The 18,638-nt window shown below is 42.2% G+C and overlaps 1 protein-coding gene across 1 annotated transcript in view; it reads right to left on the bottom strand.

The window, feature by feature from the left end:
* Positions 1-16,499, bottom strand: part of LOC122539796 (SH3 and cysteine-rich domain-containing protein 2-like) — a 139,693-nt gene extending 123,194 nt beyond the window's left edge. The window contains exon 1 of the mRNA XM_043674858.2: positions 16,382-16,499. Coding sequence (XP_043530793.2) covers positions 16,382-16,471 — 90 coding nt within the window. The 5' untranslated portion in view covers positions 16,472-16,499. The remainder of the gene's footprint in view (positions 1-16,381) is intronic.
* Positions 16,500-18,638: the final 2,139 nt, after the last annotated feature.

Raw genomic sequence — 18,638 nt, forward strand, 5'->3', positions numbered from 1 at the left:
TTAAAACTATCCATTTACACCTCTAATGGCATCAGCCACTTTAGCATCTGCATCAGTTCATCTCCTAGTAAACTCTCAACCACGCATTTGCCACTTCTGGACTCCGATTTCCAATGCTATCCCAGCTAACATCTCATCCAAGTACATCAGCTTAATTGAAAGTGTTTTAATATCCCATCTGCACCAAATCCCACTCATCCATTAACACGATTCTCTTTGACTTGCAATTGCTTCTGATCTCCCCCTGAAATTCCATACCTTTTGTTTAAAAAACATGCTATGGGTTTGCCCCCCTTTTTCTCTAACTTAGAGTTGATAACGCCTAGAAACTTTGTTCCTTTGATTTATTGAGCACCCCACCCTCTCCTTTCGCACCTTAATGGATAGCCATGCCTTTAGCTGTACATGCCTCAAGATCCAGGACTCCTTTCCTAAAACTCAAAACCAAGTTTTGGTCAATACCATCCCACTTTTAACTCAGTATCTGCAATTTTACACAGCAACTCAGGCACATGTGTTCATGTTATGTGAAGCAATGTTGTCCTCTGACTGAGGAGTGAAGCAGAATCCTTTGAAGACCCAATGTCAAATTATCACAAACTAAATTCAAGCATAAATTAAACCCAGCTTAGTTGTTAATTGATAGAGAACTTGAAGCTGCATACATGTTTTAAGATTGTTCTTCAGCGACAAATTGATACTTCTCTGCATGCACTCATTCTTAATATTAGTAGCAGACTCCCTTGACATTGTTTATAGACATACTAACTATTCACTACTTTATAATGACAGCAGCTTTGTTCCACAAAGTGGAGATGAACTTTAAGCTGGTCTATTACTTAGACAACGACTTAATATGATATGTTATAGAAAACATTGGGAACAGTAAATTTTTCAGTGGAGTCTGAAATCCTCCAGTCAGTTATAGGCTGTGCAAGCCAACAAGCACAGGAAGGTATTTAGAGTCAGAGATGCACAGCACGGAAACAGACCCTTCGGTCCAACTCGTTCATGCTGACCAGATATCCCAACCCCAATCTAGTCCCATTTGCCAGCACTTGGCCCATTTCCCTCAAAACCCTTCCTATACATATACCCATCCAGATGCCTTTTAAATGTTGCAATTGTACCAGCCTCCACCACTTCCTCTGGCAGCTCATACCATAAACGCACCACCCTCTGCGTGAAAAAGTTGTCCCTTAGGTCTCTTTTATATCTTTCCCTTCTCACCCTAAACCCATGCCCTTAGTTCTGGACACCCCCACCCCAGGGAAAAGACTTTGTCTATTTACCCTATCCATTCCCCTCATGATTTTATAAACCTCTATAAGGTCACCCCTCAGCCTCTGATGCTCCAGGGAAAACACTGCCAGTCTATTCAGCCTCTCCCTATAGCTCAAATCCTCCCACCTTGGCAACATCCTTGTAAATCTTTTCTGAACCCTTTAAGTTTCATAACATCCTTCCTCTAGGAGGGAGAGCAGAATTGCACGCAATATTCCAAAAGTGGCCTAACCAAAGTCCTGTCCAGCCGCAACATGACCTCCCAACTCCTGTACTCCACACTCTGACCAACAAAGGAAAGCATACTAAATGCCTTCTTCACTATCCTATCAATCTCTGACTCTATTTTCAAGGAACTATGAACCTGCACTCCAAGGTCTTTGTTCAGCAACACTCCCCAGGACACTACCATTAAATGTGTAAGTCCTGCCCTGATTTGCCTTTCCAAATTGCAGCACCTCACACTCATCTAAATTAAACTCTAGCTACTCCTCAGCCCATTGGCCCATCTGATCAAGATCCTGTTGGACTCTTCTTGCAGCTGTTAAAACTATGAAAGCTTCAACACATAGCATACCATTTTTAACACTGTGGATCAACTGAATGGTCTATGAAAAACCGGACAATGTTGTTTTATAAACCGCAGGACCATTATAGCCTGTAGCACACCATTTGTGCTGTGTAACAACACCATTTGATGTACAGTTCTGCTATTATGATGCAGGTTCAAAGTGGCTTATTTTGTCAAGACTGTAGAGCCTAACCACTGAAATTAAGTACAAACCTAGGTCAAAAAGATTAATCATTTGGTATGAGAACTATGATGAATGGAATAATCAGAGTTTAATTGCTTTTCAAGCTACATGCCTGAAACTAGAATCAAACGGGCAGCTTCCTTGCTTTTGAACTTGATTAAAACTAGGGTTAAAAATCACAGGCTGCAGACTAACACCTGTATGAACAAGATACTTTCTGTAGTTTGACAGTGGAGAGCTCTCTTTGGGCAAATATTAGCTTTATTTGGAAACAAATCGTATGTACATTTCATCAGTTGCAAATGGTTTGCCTATAAAGAAACACAGCTTTACAAAAATCTGACAAGACAAACAGGAAACATACACAAATGCTCCTATTTTTATAGATGCCCCCTGACTGGGTTTCATTTCCAAGGAAATAGTTTATTACACTCTTTGCCAATGATATTGGAAATCTCTGCTTGTTTGTTTATCTCACGTTGGGTTAAGCTACAGATGTTCAGTGTTGGCAGATGTGCCATCTAACAATAGTGTAAATCCATTCCTTATATATTGGATTTAGGATTTTATTATGCAAGATGCATGAAGGAAATCTTTTTCCTATCCCAACACTGAGTGAAGGGATTTGACTTTGATGTCAATCAGTCCTAATTAAATGGTAATCAGACTGTGAATTCATGCCATTTCTACGTTGAACATGAGGTAGATGGGCAGGACCTTTCCTGCAGTGCTTTTTTGCTTGATTACTCATTATTCGGCTGCAAGAATCAGATAAATATTCAGAATAAAATTCAGGCAATTACAATAAAAGGCGCCTCTGTAAAATTGTTGGGAAAACTGCTACAACCACGTTATCACATTGTCAATCCGCAACATCACTCAAATCATCCTGTGACAAGAAAAGTAGCATTTAGATAGTTTGTTTTCTGTCAAGAGTAATTCATTTCAGGAGAAAATCAGTCAAATTTTAACTTTGTAATTGTGTCATTTTTAATTCTGCCTTACATTCTCCAGGTTATGTGTCGAAACAACTTAAAACCAGCTGCACTGCTCAAATTTTAAAAAAGCTATTGGAAATAAAATGGAAGATGCCTTTCATAAGTATCCCATCATGATGCTGAAGCTATCAGGATATAGCTTGCAGATTAACATTGCAGTTTGGGTTCAATTTATTCCAGCTCTCAATCTAGTTACCTAGTGTCAGCCGTGACTAAGTGGGTAGCATTATTTCAGAGGTTATTGGTTCAAGTTCCACTTCAGGAGACTTGGACACAGAAATCTAGCCAATACTGGAGAGACTGCTGCACTGTCAGAGGTACCATCCCTCAGATAAGGCATTAAATCAAGGGTCAGTCTGATGTAAACACACACTCCATCACGACCTGACATTGCAGAAAGCGAGAGAAGGCATACAGTCTTCTTTGGGGTTTGACGGGGAAGGTGCAGAAAGTTTCTTTCTGCCTTATAGTATACATAGTAAAATTTAAGAGAGAGGGGACTAGGAATTTCTGATCAGAGGGTGGTCAATCTGTGGAATTTCCTAAGTAGGAGCAAATTGCTGCAGATGCTGGAAACCGTCCTGAAAACAACAAATGCTGGAGTCACAACAGGTTAGGCAGCGTCCATGGAGAGACAGCAAGCCAAGGTTTTTCATCTAGATGACTCTTGAGCAGAGCTGTCGTGAAGTGTAGAGGGATGAGCATTTCTGCAATAGTTGGTGGGGGGTGGTGGAGGAGTGCTGGGAAAGCAACGAAGATGTGTACGGTGGAAGAGATGACTGGAATTCCTATCAGGAGGGAAGAGCAAAACTTCTTCAGGGTATGTTGTCAATTAAATATAATGTAGGAGCAAATTACTGCAGATGCTGAAATCTGTACTGAAAGCAACAATTGCTGGAGATCACGGTGTCAGCTCTGACGAAGAGGCATCTAGACTTGAAACACTAACTTGCTCACTCTCCATGTATGCTGCCTGACTTGCTGTAATTTCCAGCATTTGTTCTTTTCAGTGGAATTCTTTACCACAGAGGTGCTTTTGAGGGTGGGTCACTGGACGGAGATAGATTTTTATATGCTCAAGGGACTCAAGGGTTATGACGCAAAGGCAGAAAAGTGGAGTTGAGAATTATTTGATCTCATTGAACGGCAGCATGGACTCAATGGGCTGAATGGCCTACTTCTGCTCCTATGTCTTGTGGTCTTATGTCAATATACAGGAACACTGCGATTAATGGCGGACAGGCAGACACTTCCTGTGACCTGTCACAGTTAGCGGTCATCACTGGCCACAACGCATACAAGTAGAATATTTATTTGGCTTTCAGGATAATCGGTGTTAAAACAAAGCCCCAGTGGCTTGCATAGATAGATGTTGAAACAGGTCTTCAGATAGCATGCGAGCTCTCCTTAGTGCTCTGTCAAGAACCTTTTAACCAATCACCATTTAAAAAGAATTTGGTTATCGTTGTTTGCTGTTTGTGGAATCTTGCATTTTGGCTATCCCCATGTTAACTACACAATTAAACTTTAAAAGCATTTCACTAGTTGCAAGCTACTTTGGCCACAATGTGACTTAAATACATGTTTTTTTTAAAAAAAGAAGCAAAGGCTTTGAGGGAGAAGCTGATGACTAGTGACAGATATGCACAGTAGAGTAAAGAATTTAAAAAAACACACTTCAGTCAATACTTTAGTCAAAGTGCTTCCTCTGGGATCAGGTTAATGCAAGATTTCACAAGGTCAAACATTAAAAATTAAAGAGTTAATTGCTTTAGGAATTTGGCCAGATAGCAAAGAAGCGACTGCAATGCAATATTCCAAAATCTCATTTCCTGATGTCAGCCCTCAAGTCTCAAAATCATTAAAACAAACATTTTCATTCCTCCTGACCCAGCTCCATTCTTTATAGTTTGTGTATTCAGATACATTGGATTTTAGCAAATTAAACTGTGGCAAACGGAATACCATTAACACCTTATTCAATCCCAAAGCCTGCATCATGTACTAAAATTTGATTCACACTGATTAGTTTCTCTCAGTCCAACTGCAAATTAGACAGCTTAATTAAGACAGGAAATGAGTAGAATGTATTCACTCAAATTGTGAATGTTTGCAATTCCCTACTGCAATGGTTTGCGGGTGCTGTTTCGTGAATATAATTAAAGGTTGGGATGCATAACTTTATGATCTATCAGGGAATTAAGGCATAGGAGGATGGGCAGAAAAATACAGCTGAAGCGCAGGATCAGTCATGATCATACTGAATGGGAGACCGGGCCTTATGGCATGCTCCTATTTCTTGTATTCTTCGTAAAGCTATTTTCTCATTTTATTTCCCTAACGGGAAAGTGTCCCTGTTTTACACTGACCCGCAAACTTTGCTCAGATATGGTGCATGTTACATGTGACAGGATGGGAGAAAGTGAGGAATGCAGATGCTGGAGAGTCAGAGTCAAAACGTGTGGAGCTGGAAAAGCATAGCAGGTCAGGCAGCATCCGAGGAGCAGGAGAGTCAATGTTTCAGGCATAAGCCCTTCATCAAGGAGATGATAGGATGTCTGATCAAACTCAACACACCTCAATGATTAAGTTGCAGAAGAACATTTCTCTGCATCTGCTGCACATTCCTACTTCCTGGCCACAAATGAATTTAAGATAATCTTGGAGTCAGTTTCTCCAATCATGTACCCCTCAGTCTCCTCTACTCCAAGGAAAACAACCCCAAATCTATCTAATATCTCATTATTAAAACTCTCCAGTCCAGGTTACATCCTGGTAAATCTCCTCTGCATCATCTCCAGAATAATCACGTCCTTCCTACAATGTGGATTCCAGAATCACAATATGCTAGCTGAGCCCAAATCAACTTTATACAGTGTTCCAGCATAACCTCTTTGCTCTTAAGCTCTATGCCTCACCTAACAAAGGCATGCATCTCACATGCCAGTTGCAAGGACTCAAAATTCATAAGATGATAAGTATTTTCTTTATAATTAAAATGACTTTCTAATGGATTGTGCAGCTTTGAAACAAGCAATACCCAAGAATTCAACCTTATTGGCCATTCTTAATTACAGGTCATACAAGCACCCATTGAGTATCAAAAAGATGAATTTCATGTAAACCTTTAAAAATCAGAAAAAAAAGCTATCCTAACATGGCCGATACAAATTACACATCATTGAACCAATTGTGCATTTCTTTTTGTTAAATTAAGTTTTCAACTCACTTAGTAGATTAGGTTAGATTCCCTACAGTGTGGAAACAGGCCCTTCAGCCCGACAAGTCCACACCGACCCTCCGAAGAGTAACCCACCCCAGACCCATCTCCCTCTAACTAATGCACCAAACACCATAGGCAATTTAGCATGGCCAATCCACCTGACCTGCACAACTTTGGACCCTGGGAGGAAACCAGAGCACTCAGGAAACTCACGCAGACATGGGGAGGATGTGAAAACTCCACGCAGACAGTTACCAGAGGCTGGAATTGAACCCGGGTCCCGGGCGCTGTGAGGCTGCAGTGCTAACCACTGAGCCACTGTGAAAAAGGTGGAGTTAACAATTATCCAATTTCTCAGTCCCATTATGTATCAATCAGGATTTGGTCCATTACACAGCACATGCTTGTAGATAATGGTTTATTCCTCCAATACATAAAAAGACTTCAGCTTCATATCACTAAACCAGCTGTTGTTTGCAAGTGATAGCCATTTCCCTTCTTTCTCGACCCAAAGTTTAACTGAGAGCAAACATTATTTCAAGCCAATGTTGATGAAAGAGAAGGTAAAATTATTTTATTAAACATCTCTAGTTGGAATATATTTTGAGCTTGCAAGTTAGTAAACAACTGGGTAAAAACAGGTAGTAAGGTAGAATCATTTCCCTCAAATTCACTTTCATCATAGTTCAATTAAACAAAGTAAATGTTTGAACTGTGGTTGAGAGGGGAAACATTGGGTGTAAAAATGATATTTCTATGCTTACACTTATTGTTACGAATTGCCATTCTGTTGGCAATATTGACTGTGACAATGAAATGTCAATACCCAGGACCACTAACCATCTCTTATCTTAGATATTACATGGATAAAGGAGATTTGATTAGCCAAATGGGCAAGAGGCTGAATCCTTGGCCCTGGAAAATGCTTTCAGATGTAGACAGGAGTATAAAAAGTATCCTTATAGCTACATGAGTCCTAGAGAAATTATTTTGGCCGTCTCTACTCTGTTCCTTGCATTATTACTCAAGCCCATTGTTATCAAATGTCTTTTAATTAGCAGTATGCAGATATTAAGAGCTATTTCTCTTGGGTGAAGTTCACTGATGAAAGTGACGAGGGAGCAATACGCTGTTTCTAGTCAGTCATTCTATACATAACCAAGCATGGGTTAGTTCCTGAAATGGAAAATATTCCATTCCCTAGCATTGTCTTCATTAGCAAATAAATATAAAAAGAAATAAACTATTGGAAATAATTAAGTTCAAACATTCACAGATAAAGAAGTTTTATTTCTCAGTTTTAAATGTAAACCTTCGAACAAAGTTTCTACCTAATAAATTCTATCACAAACTGGTATACTAAATACAATGTTATCCTCCCCTTAACATTGAAAGATATGTGTCAGAATAACACTGAATTGATGCAACATCAAACATCAATCCTCCTGTTACTGCAAACACAAGTCATTTTTTAAAAAATGAAGCCAATAAACAAATAGAAATTTCTCCAGATACATATACATTGTTACTGTATTACACTGTTGAACACAAAGACCATAGTGAAGCTTCAGAAAAGTTGTTTCAAGAACCTAGATAATTTGGTTGCTAGTCCCAAAGCTGTTAAGGCAGGAGTCCCAGGAATTTGATCCAGTGACATTGAATGAACAGTGATATAGCCCCAAGTCAGATGGTTAGTGGTTTGGAAGGAAACTTTGCAGGTGATGCTGTTCCCATGTATTTCCTGCAATGGTCCTTCTGGTTGGTAGGGCCATATGTTTGGAAGATGCTGCCTAAGGAGCCTTGCTTAATTTCTGCCATGCACCTTGCTACTGAGCAGCGGTGAAGGGAGTGAATGTTATGGTTGATGTGGATGAGTTGATTCCTGGACTGATGGGATTGAACTAAGAGGTAACATTAAGCAGCATGGGCCTACACTCAGTCGAGTTTAATAAACTTTGAGGTGTTCTTATTTAAAGATAAATGGCTCTGAGTGTTGAGATTATTCCCTTTCATGGGAAAATCCAGAACAGCAGATCTCCATTTAGCCATCAAAAAAGAAATTAAGAAACTGCAGATGCTGGAAATCAGAAACAAAAACAGAAATTGCTGGAAAAGCTGAGCAGGTCTGACACCATCTGTGGAGAGACATGTTTCAGGCCCAGTGAGTCTTCCTCAGAACTGATGCAGATGCAGTCTGCTAGACCTGCTCAGCTTTTCCAGCAATTTCTGTTTCCGTTTCAAAATAAGTGGTTTCCCATTTAAGATAGCAATGAGGACAGGCTGTTTTCTCTCAGAGGGCAATCAATCTTTGGAATTTTCTTCTCCAGGTGAGCAGTTGGGGCTGTGCTTTTGAGTATAACGAGGGCAGATATTTGACCTACCTGGGAGTCAAGGGTTACAGTTGGTGGGGCGGGGGGGGGGGGGGGGGGGGGGGGGGGGGGGGGGAAGAAGGGCAAACAACAAAGGGGTGTTAAAGGCCACAATCAGATCAGCTACAAAGTGGCCAAATGCTGCTCCTATTTCTTATGTTATTGTGTTAATCTGGTAAAACCTCTCCTTAAATTGAACAGCAGTTATTTTTAAACTGTGAAAGAAAATCACTCAATTATAATTCTGTGTTTTTAACAGCTGGTTTTACTCACACATGTAAATCCCCTCATTTTTACTTATATTAGTGATTTTACACTGATGTCGTTTGCACATAGTTTTCACATTTTATTATCATAGTGTCATTGCATTAAAAAAATCCATGTAGTTTGAACTGTATTTCCTATTACAGAGCCATAGAAATGTCAGCACAGGCAAGATATCTTCCTGCCAATGATCCTCTGTGCAGCTATCAACTTTAATCCTATTTTCTAGCTTTTGATATTTTTCCTTTTGAAGTTTTTTTTTCTAATTTCTCATTAATTGAAATTGAATGAGCCAAATTCTGAAAGCAATACTGGACTGCCAGTAATCAGACCCATTTCCTCCTCCCCCCCCCACCACCAACCCCCCTATCCCCCTCTCTAAATAAGACTATTCAACTCAGCAAGGCTGTTTCTGTGAATCATTTCTTCTGGGATTCTCTCCCGGGGGGGGGAAGGTCTGGCCCATTTTGTGATCTCCAAAATGGATAGAGTAAGGAAGCAGCTCCCAATTCTACCCAGCCAAAAATAAAACCCTTGCTGTTTAACCCAACCATTTCCCCAATCCATAGAAATTAAGAATGAGAGGATGTCTCAAACTCCAGATAGAATCATAGAGATGTACAGCATGGAAACAGACCCTTCGGTCCAACCTGTCCAAGCTGATCAGATATCCCAACCCAATCTAGTCCCACCTGCCAGCACCCGGCCCATATCCCTCCAAATCGTTCCTATTCATATATCCATCCAAATGCCCCTTAAACGTTGCAATTGTATCCGAGTAACAAAGATTGATGAGGGCAGAGCAGTAGATGTGATCTATACGGACTTCAGTAAGGCGTTCAACAAGGTTTCCCATGGAGACTGATTAGCAAGGTTAGATCTCATGGAATACAGGGAGAACTAGCGATTTGGATACAGAACTGGCTCAAAGGTAGAAGGCAGAGGGGGGTGGTGGAGGGTTGTTTATCAGACTGGAGGCCTGTGACCAGTGGTGTGCCACAAGGATCGGTGCTGGGTCCTCTACTTTTTGTCATTTACGTAAATGATTTGGATGTGAGCATAAGAGATATAGTTAGTAAGTTTGCAGATGACACCAAAATTAGAGGTATTACCTCAGATTACAACATTATCTGAACCAGATGGGCCAATGGGCTGAGAAGTGGCAGATGGAGTTTAATTCAGATAAATGCGAGGTGCTACATTCTGGAAAAGCGATTTATACACTTAATGGTAAGGTCCTAGGGAGTGTTGCTGAACAAAGAGGCCTTGGAGTGCAGGTTCATAGCTCCTTGAAAGTGGAGTCGCAGATAGATAGGATAGTGAAGGCGGCGTTTGGTATGCGTTCCTTTATTGGTCAGACTATTGAGTACAGGAGTTGGGAGGTCATGTTGCGGCTGTACAGGACAATGGTTAGGCCACTGTTGGAATATTGCGTGCAATTCTGGTCTCCTTCCTATCAGAAAGATGTTGTGAAACTTGAAAGGGTTCAGAAAAGATTTACAAGGATGTTGCTAGGGTTGGAGGATTTGAGGTACAGGGAGACGCTAAACAGGCTGGGGCTGTTTTCCCTGGAGTGCTGGAGGATAAGGGGTGACCTTATAGAGGTTTACAAAATTATGAAGGGCATGGATAGGATAAATAGACAAGAGTTTTTTCCCTGGGGTCAGGGAGTCCAGAACTAGAGGACATAGGTTTAGGGTGAGAGGGGAAAGATATAAAAGAGACCTAAGGGGCAACGTTTTCACGCAGAGGGTGTTAAGTGTATGGAATGAGCTGCTAGAGGATGTGGTACTTTCATTTATTAATCAATTCAGAGTCCAACTTGTTCTTAAGCAAAGATTATTGAACAGTAAAGGAATTAAGGGTTATGGTGAGCAGGCGGGTAAGTGGAGCCAGGTCCATGATAAGATCAGCCATGATCTTACTGAACGGTGGAACAGGTTCGAGGGGCCAAATGGCCCACTCCTGCTCCTGTTTCTTATGTTTCCCCAAAAAGGTAGTAGAAAATCTGGAACGGAAGAAAAAAAATCATAAACTCCAGAATTCTTGCAAATGTTTTTATAATGACTAAAGTGTCAGCAGGTTGGACCTATACTCATTGGAATTTAGGTGAGTGAGTGGTGACCTTATTGATGTGTACCAAGTTCACATGGGAGTTGTTAGCTCAGTTGCCTGGATGGCTGACTTGCAGCACATATTCCAACAGCATAAGTTCAAATCTTAGAGGTTGAGGTCACCTTGAAGGCCCACCTTCTCAACTTCCTTGAAATGCTGTGGCCCTCGGGTTAAACTTAACACTGGTCTTGCTTCTCTCAAATAAGGCTATGATGATCTGCATACGGATCACAGGGGGACTTGACAGGGTAAATGCTCAGTGCATGTTTCCCCATATGGGGAAATCTCAAACTGGAGGGTGTCAAAATTTACAAGAAGGGCACTCCCATTTGAGATGAAGGAATTTCTTCGCAGGGGGAATGTTAGTCTATGGAATTCTCTTTCATAGAGATCAAGGCTGCCTACTATTGAACATAAATAAAGACCAGGTTCAATGGACTTTTGATTCACAAGAGTCAAGGGGGACAGGTTAGATGATGATGTTCAGGCTACAATCAGATTGGCCATGTTCCTATTGAATGGCAAAGCAGACCAATGCATTGAATAGCCTACACCTGCTTCTGTTTATTATGAATTATATTTCTGTCATCCTTTGAATGACAAATCTTACAAACCTAGCAGCTCAAGAACCCTTATATCCCCATCAAGCCATAGGTCATTTTGATCAGGAATGGCTTACGTTGTTATTTCCCACGTGATCACAAGAGTGAATAGTATCATGAAATTGTCATAAAAAGAGTGCATTGTTCTGGAATTTTGGTAAAGTTGTTGTTTCTGTAAGGACTCAATCCCTTTCTCTCAGCTCCTTCGCCTCCGCTGCATTTGTTCCGATGAGGCCACTTTCCAAAGTGGTGCTCTTAATATGTGCTCCTTCTTCTCCAACCGTGGCTTCCCACCGACAGTTGTTGACAGGGCTCTAGACAGCGCTGCGGTCCATCTCCCGTCCCACAACTCTCACCGCCTCCCTCCCCTCCCAGAACAAGGATAGGGTCCCTCTTGTTCTCACCTTTCACCCCACCAGCCTTCACATGCAAAGAATAATCCTCTGCCACTATCGCCAACTCCAATACGATGCCACCACTAAACACATCTTCCCTTCCCTTCCCTCCCCCTGTCTGCATTCCACAGAGATCGTTCCTTCCAGGACAACATAGTCCACTCCTCCATCACACCTAACACCTCTCCCATCACACACAGCACCTTCCCATGACACCTAACACCTCTCCCATCACACACGGCACCTTCCCATCATAGCTAACACCTCTCCCATCACACATGGCACCTTCCCATGCAATCGCAGAAGGTGCAACATCTGCCCCTTTACCTCTTCCATGCTCACCATCCAAGGCTCCAGACACTCATTTCTGATTAAGCAGCGTTTCACTTGTACCTCTTTCAATTTGGTCTATTGCATTCGTTGCTCCCAATGTGGTCCCCTCTATATCGGAGAGGCAAAACACCGACTGGGTGATCGCTTTGCTGAGCACCTTTGGTCTGTACACAATTTTATTTACCTTTAATTTTTTTTTCACTGTTCTGTACCTCTTAGTTCTTGATTGTCTCTCTCTTTCTCTCCCTCCCCACTCTCTCATCACCTTTTTCCTCTCCTCTTCCCCCCGTTTGCTACCCTTCTCCCCTGTTTTCCATTTTGCCTCTGCTTCACCCATCCCCCACATATTTTGTCACATAGCACTGGCTTCAGCCTTGGTCATTCACAGCTCCTAATCTCCCTATAATCTCTCCATGCACTGTCATTATCCCCTCTTTATTGCTACCTTTGCTTCTGGAGCCAGGACTCACCTTCTCTCAGCCTAGTATAAATACCTCCCTATTTCTCCCAATTTTTAGCTTTGACAAAGGGTCAGTTAGACACATAACATCAGCTCTTTTCTCTCCTTACAGATGCTGCCAGACCTGCTGAGATTTTCCAGCATTTTCTCTTTTGGTTGTTGTTCCATCTATTGAACACTGATTAATCCATTTCCACAAGTGCAATAGGTCTCTATATTAGAAAACATATTATATGGCCCAGAGGATTAACATTAGAATTTGTTCAGCATCACATCATCTTAAATAGGGCAAAAACACTTTAAAACAGGAACTTAAAGTAGAAACAAAAATAGAAGTGAGCGCATAAAGGAAAATTAAGGGAAGCTGCTGGGGAGTAGCTTAGATTAGATTCTCTACAGCGTGGAAACAGGCCCTTCGGCCCAACCAGTCCACACTGACCCACCCAGACGCATTTCCCTAACCCTATGGGCAATTCACCTGACCTGCACATCTTTGGATTGTGGGAGGAAACCCATGCCACACAGGCAGAATGTGCAAACTCCATACAGATAGTTGCCAGAGGCTGGAATTGAACTAGTGCAGTGAGGCAGCAGGGCTAACCATGGTGCCACCATGCCACCTTGGGTTTAAGAGGTAAAAGGAGCAGCAGCAACAATACTGACAATGTCACCATTCATAGAGCTTCCCAAAAGGTATTGTTAGATATGGATCAGAAACAGGATTACTACCTAACTTTTTCTCTCGCTTGCCTGGAAATACAGACAAGTAATAACATCCAAACCATAAACCAGTAGGGATGGGCAAGCACACCTTCCACTTGGAATAATAGATCAAAACATAAACTTATTTTTTCAATACAATGCTTGGACAATGAATGGCAAATGTAGCTCCCTTGAGTAGATACAGCTACGATTTAACTCAGTACAAAACCACTTGAATCCAGGTCACGTCCAAATGAAGTTAAGGTTCTGAAATTGGTCTCAATGATTTGGGATGAAGACAAAAAAATAAAATTAAGGAGTTCCCATCCCCTCCCATTCATTACAACTGGAAGTTGAGCGAGACAATATCAGATTGGAGTATGTCCAAGCTCAGGTGTAGTGTTCATCACTCTGACAATGTGCTGACACTCACCATTCAGACTCCCATGAAAAAGTACCATGGGAGAGCTGCTAGTCTGATAAAGATGATCAGACAAGAGTTAGAACCTTTATGGGAAGGGCAGAAATTTGAAACCATATATATTCGTATCAATATCTAAACACACACACTTGCACACCTGAACATGTGACTTATGAAAGACTGCTGTATTTATTACTCCTGGTCATAGAGATGTACAGCATGGAAACAGACCCTTCGGTCCAACCCGTGCATGCCGACCAGATATCCCAACCCAATCTAGTCCCACCTGGCAGCACCCGGCCCATATCCCTCCAAACCCTTCCTATTCATATATCCATCCAAATGCCTCTTAAAATGTTGAAACTGTACCAGCCACCACCAGTTCCTCTGGCAGCCCATTCCATACCCGTACCACCCTGTGTGTGAAAATGTTGCCCCATATGTCTCTTTTATATCTTTCCCCTCTCACCCTAAACCTATGCCCTCTAGTCCTGGCCTCCCTGATCCCAGGGAAAAGACTTTGCCTATTTACCCTATCCATGCCCCTCATAATTTTGAACAAGACTTCCTAAGTTTATGGTGATTTTACCTCTACACTAGCCTCAATGTTCCATAGTGCAAACATTTCAATGTTACTAAGTGACCTGCCCTTTCATCAGAAATCATGTTAACCTCTGCATTGGATGACCGGTGGTTTCATTACAAAACTTCACACCTCCAATATCATGTCCAGTTAAACACGCTCCCCCTTTATTCCCCCAAACTGTTGCAATCAAAAGAAGTGCATTCAAAGATAATGAAGAGAAAATGGCTGTGGTTCTTCTGTGTTAGAGCCATAGATGTGTACAGCACGGAAAGAGACCCTTCGGTCCAACTTGTCCATGCCGACCAGATATCCTAACCTAATCTAGTTCCATTTGCCAGCATTTAACCCATATCCCTCTAAACCCTTCCTATTGGTGCTCTGTGCTGCTGTAAACAGCAGACCTGATCTTGGAGGGTTGGTGACCCGAATACAGAAGGTATTTAAATTCATCTTGGATCCAAATCTCGAACAAAAAAAAAGTGCAATATCACCTTTAACTTAACATACATTTGCAAGTATTTTAATACATAACACTCAGTCATAATGCCCTCAAAAATTCAGTAGGTGCAAATATTTAATAGGCAGCTGACAATGAAAATAAACACTGGCACTGATTTAACTGTTTCAAGACTAGGGTTCTAACAGACATCATGGGGCATACAGCCACACAAGTCACAGGTTGACCAGTGGAAATCTGTGTAGATTTTATAAATGGGCAATTTAATTGTTTGTTGTCAATGTTATTCAAAAAGTGATGTCACATGACCGGCTTGTCTCCTATACAGTATTAATATAACTATCAACTACAATAATTTCCCGTCTTCCTAGCCCGCCATCCCACATTCAGTAATTCCACTGTTAGACCGATGACCATCCTCAGAAAGGCAAATATGCCTTTGCATCGGTGCTTGCCAGTTAATAGGAAGTCTGAGTACACGACCTTCTTGAAACATCCCGAAACCATGAACGTACAAGGGAGCATTTTTAATTCTGCCCGGCAAAAGTGCGACTCGTTGTCAACTCCATGGAAGTGGGAACCTCCAATAGATGTGCAAGAATTGAGAGAAAAATTCAGCGCACTCGTGACTGGATGCAGTGACTGAACACATCGAATTGATTGAAGATGTCAAGTGCAGTAACATTCGTGCAAGGACAACAGTACTGACCGGACTGGGGCAAGAATCAGAGGGAACACGATCCAATGTACACGTTGCTTACAAGGCAATGATCATGACAACCTGCCCGCCCTGCTTCTCAATCACTCCGATAGACATCGACAGAAAGAATCTACCAAGATCCAGCAATCATAGTCATCCACCGCTTGCAGAACACACACACAGTTTCACGCACACCTCATGTATCAATTTCTGCAGCTGATTTCGGAACTAGACATTGCAAGAGCTTCCTCCCATTTCTTTAAGTCTCTTTAATAAAAAAAACGCAAATGTCAAGGAGGGAGAAAATAAAGAGAGCGAGAGAGAGAGACACCTTATTTGGATAGTCCCTCATCTCCCAGCTCAGACCCCCAACGTTGCAAAAAAGTCTGTAGACTCTTTACAGCAGGATAACATGCCACTCAAAACAACACAGCTCCCACCCATTGGCTCGGCAATTTGCTTCTGTAACCGGATTCAAAAGTCATTGCTTTAAAAGCAAAACATGCAACTTCAAAAATAAATAAAGCTCTTAATTATAGGTAGGACTCTGGATTGCCTCACTGCTGACAATCCCTGTAATGGGCATCAGAATCACATTGCACAGAACGAGGCCATTCAGTCCATGGTACTCATTCTTCGACAGAGCTGTCGAATTGAAAATAAACCTGAAGTGTATAGATGCCAGAGTGAAGCTACTGCAGCTGCTAACTGTCTCACCTTGGTTTCTTGGTGGCTGCAGACGGAGCCGGGTGACCTCTGCAGTTCTGTTTTCTGAGGCTCGCTTTCAGTCTCGCTGTTTTCTGTCATGGTCCAGCACGCTGAGCTTTAAATCCCCCTCAGTTACTCTCAGCGGCTGCTCCGAACAACTCACACTCCACTCTCCAACTTTGCTACAATTCCCAATGTAACAAGCCGGGCGCCCCGCCCCTCTCCGCCGCTGATTGGTCCCCTCCGCCACTACGGCGCGTGGCTGCCGGACCGACGCCTGTAGTTGGTTGAGACGTTGAAAGGGGCGGGCTAACAGTGGGGTCTGTGGGCGGGTCCAATGAAGCTAGTCACCCAGCTCTTGTTCTGGATGAGAGTGGTGCTGGAAGAGCACAGCAGTTCAGGCAGCATCCAAGGAGCTTCGAAATCGAAGTTTCGGGCAAAAGCCCTTCTTCTGTCCAGTCCCTGTTCTGCCCAGTCCCAGTTGGAGACATTTTCTTCATCAACCTGTTCAGGGAGGTTATTACACGCCTCTGGAACATGTGGGGCTCGAACCCAGGCTCCCTGGCTCAGAAGTAGGGACACTATCTCTGCAACTCTAGTAACTCATTGTGCGAAGTCAAAGGTCACACAAATAGTTCAGTCGATTTAGTTGAAAACACTAGCTTTTGGAGCGCTCTCCATCAGGTGCTAGCTTGTGTTTTCAAATACATCTGTTGGACTATTGCCTGGTGTTGTGTGATTTTTGAGCTTGTCCAAACCAGTCCGACACCAACACGTTGGCACAGTGGTTAGCACTGTTGCCTCACAGTGCCAGAGACCCGGGTTCAATTCACGCCTCAGGCAACTGTCTGTGTAGAGTTTGCACATTCTCCCTGTATCTGCATGGGTTTCCTCCGGGTGCTCCTGTTTCCTCCCACAGTCCAAAAATGGGCAGGTTAGGTGAATTGGCCATGCTAAATTGCCCGTAGTGTTAGGCGAAGGGGTATGGGTCTGGGTGGGTTGCTCTTCGGAGGGTTGGTATAGATTTGTTGGGCCAAAGGGCCTGTTTCCACACTGTAGGGAATCTAATCAAAACTTCCACATCATATCTCACTGTCGGCCTTACCTCATGGATCTCTACAGGGATGGTATTACATACCTTGGAGTGGTTGTATTATATGCTGTGGGCCTGATTAGAGATGCAAAGATTGTGCAATGTGGAAAGACGCCCTTTGGCCCCTCATGTTTGTGTTGATCATCAAGCATCCATCCCCTCTGATCTAATTTTCTAACACTTGGCCCGTAGTCTTGAATGCTTTGGCATTTAAAGTGCATATTTAAATTGTTTTTAAACATCTTGAGGGCTCCCTCCATGCCTGAGTTCCAGACACCTGCAATCAACTCGACTAAAGGAAATTCCTCAAGTGCCCTCTAAACCTTCTGCTCCTTGCCTTAAATCTGAGGCCCTGGTTATTGATGACTTTACTAATAGGAAATGTTTCTCCCTATCTACCCTGGACCTGACCCTCAGAACTTTGTACAATGCAATCAGGACCCCATCAGCCTTCTGTGCACTAAGAAATACAATCCCGCTCTATCCAGACTCTCTTCATAATTGCATCATTTGAGCCCATCATTCTGCGATGTCAGCTGCAGCAGCAATTGGACTGCATTCAAACTTTGTTTGAACTGGCACCTTATGAACCGACACTTTTTGGCTAAAATTATATACTTCAAAAGCTATAAAATTACTGTTTTATTGGCTATGGTCCAAGTAGTCAATTGAGGGTGCAAGTGAGAAGACTCTGCTGGTAAGCTTTATTTAAGGCAAAGTTGCATTCTTATTTAAGTAATTTATGCTATCAATAAAGTATAACAGTGGTATGTACACCCAAGAATTACATTTCAATTAATTAGTGTCTGTTTTTATTTTGATTTTGTGGACCTCTTGATCAACCAGAATATTTCATCAACTGGGACACTCCTGGTCCCATAGGTGCTGGTTAATAAAAAGTTTGCTGTACTAAGAGTTATAAAGCATGGAATCAGATCCTTTGGTCCAACCAGTCCACAACCAACATACAGGGTGTTCTGCTATAACACAACACTCTTTCCTTTGTGACTTTGTGCTACAGAAAAATTCCCTAGGGAAAACTGCCAGAGAAAGTCGCTATAGCCATTCGGCAGAAAGTTCGCATTATTGAAATAGTGTCCACAAGTCGTCAATTGTGCTATTGCCAATTTGCTATGATGAAGCAGTGTCATTGCAGAATGACCAATAATCCAA

Source organism: Chiloscyllium plagiosum, unplaced genomic scaffold (assembly GCF_037043375.1).
Source record: "Chiloscyllium plagiosum isolate Xiang-an unplaced genomic scaffold, Cpla_swu_hap1 HiC_scaffold_32, whole genome shotgun sequence".
NCBI lineage: Eukaryota > Metazoa > Chordata > Chondrichthyes > Orectolobiformes > Hemiscylliidae > Chiloscyllium > Chiloscyllium plagiosum.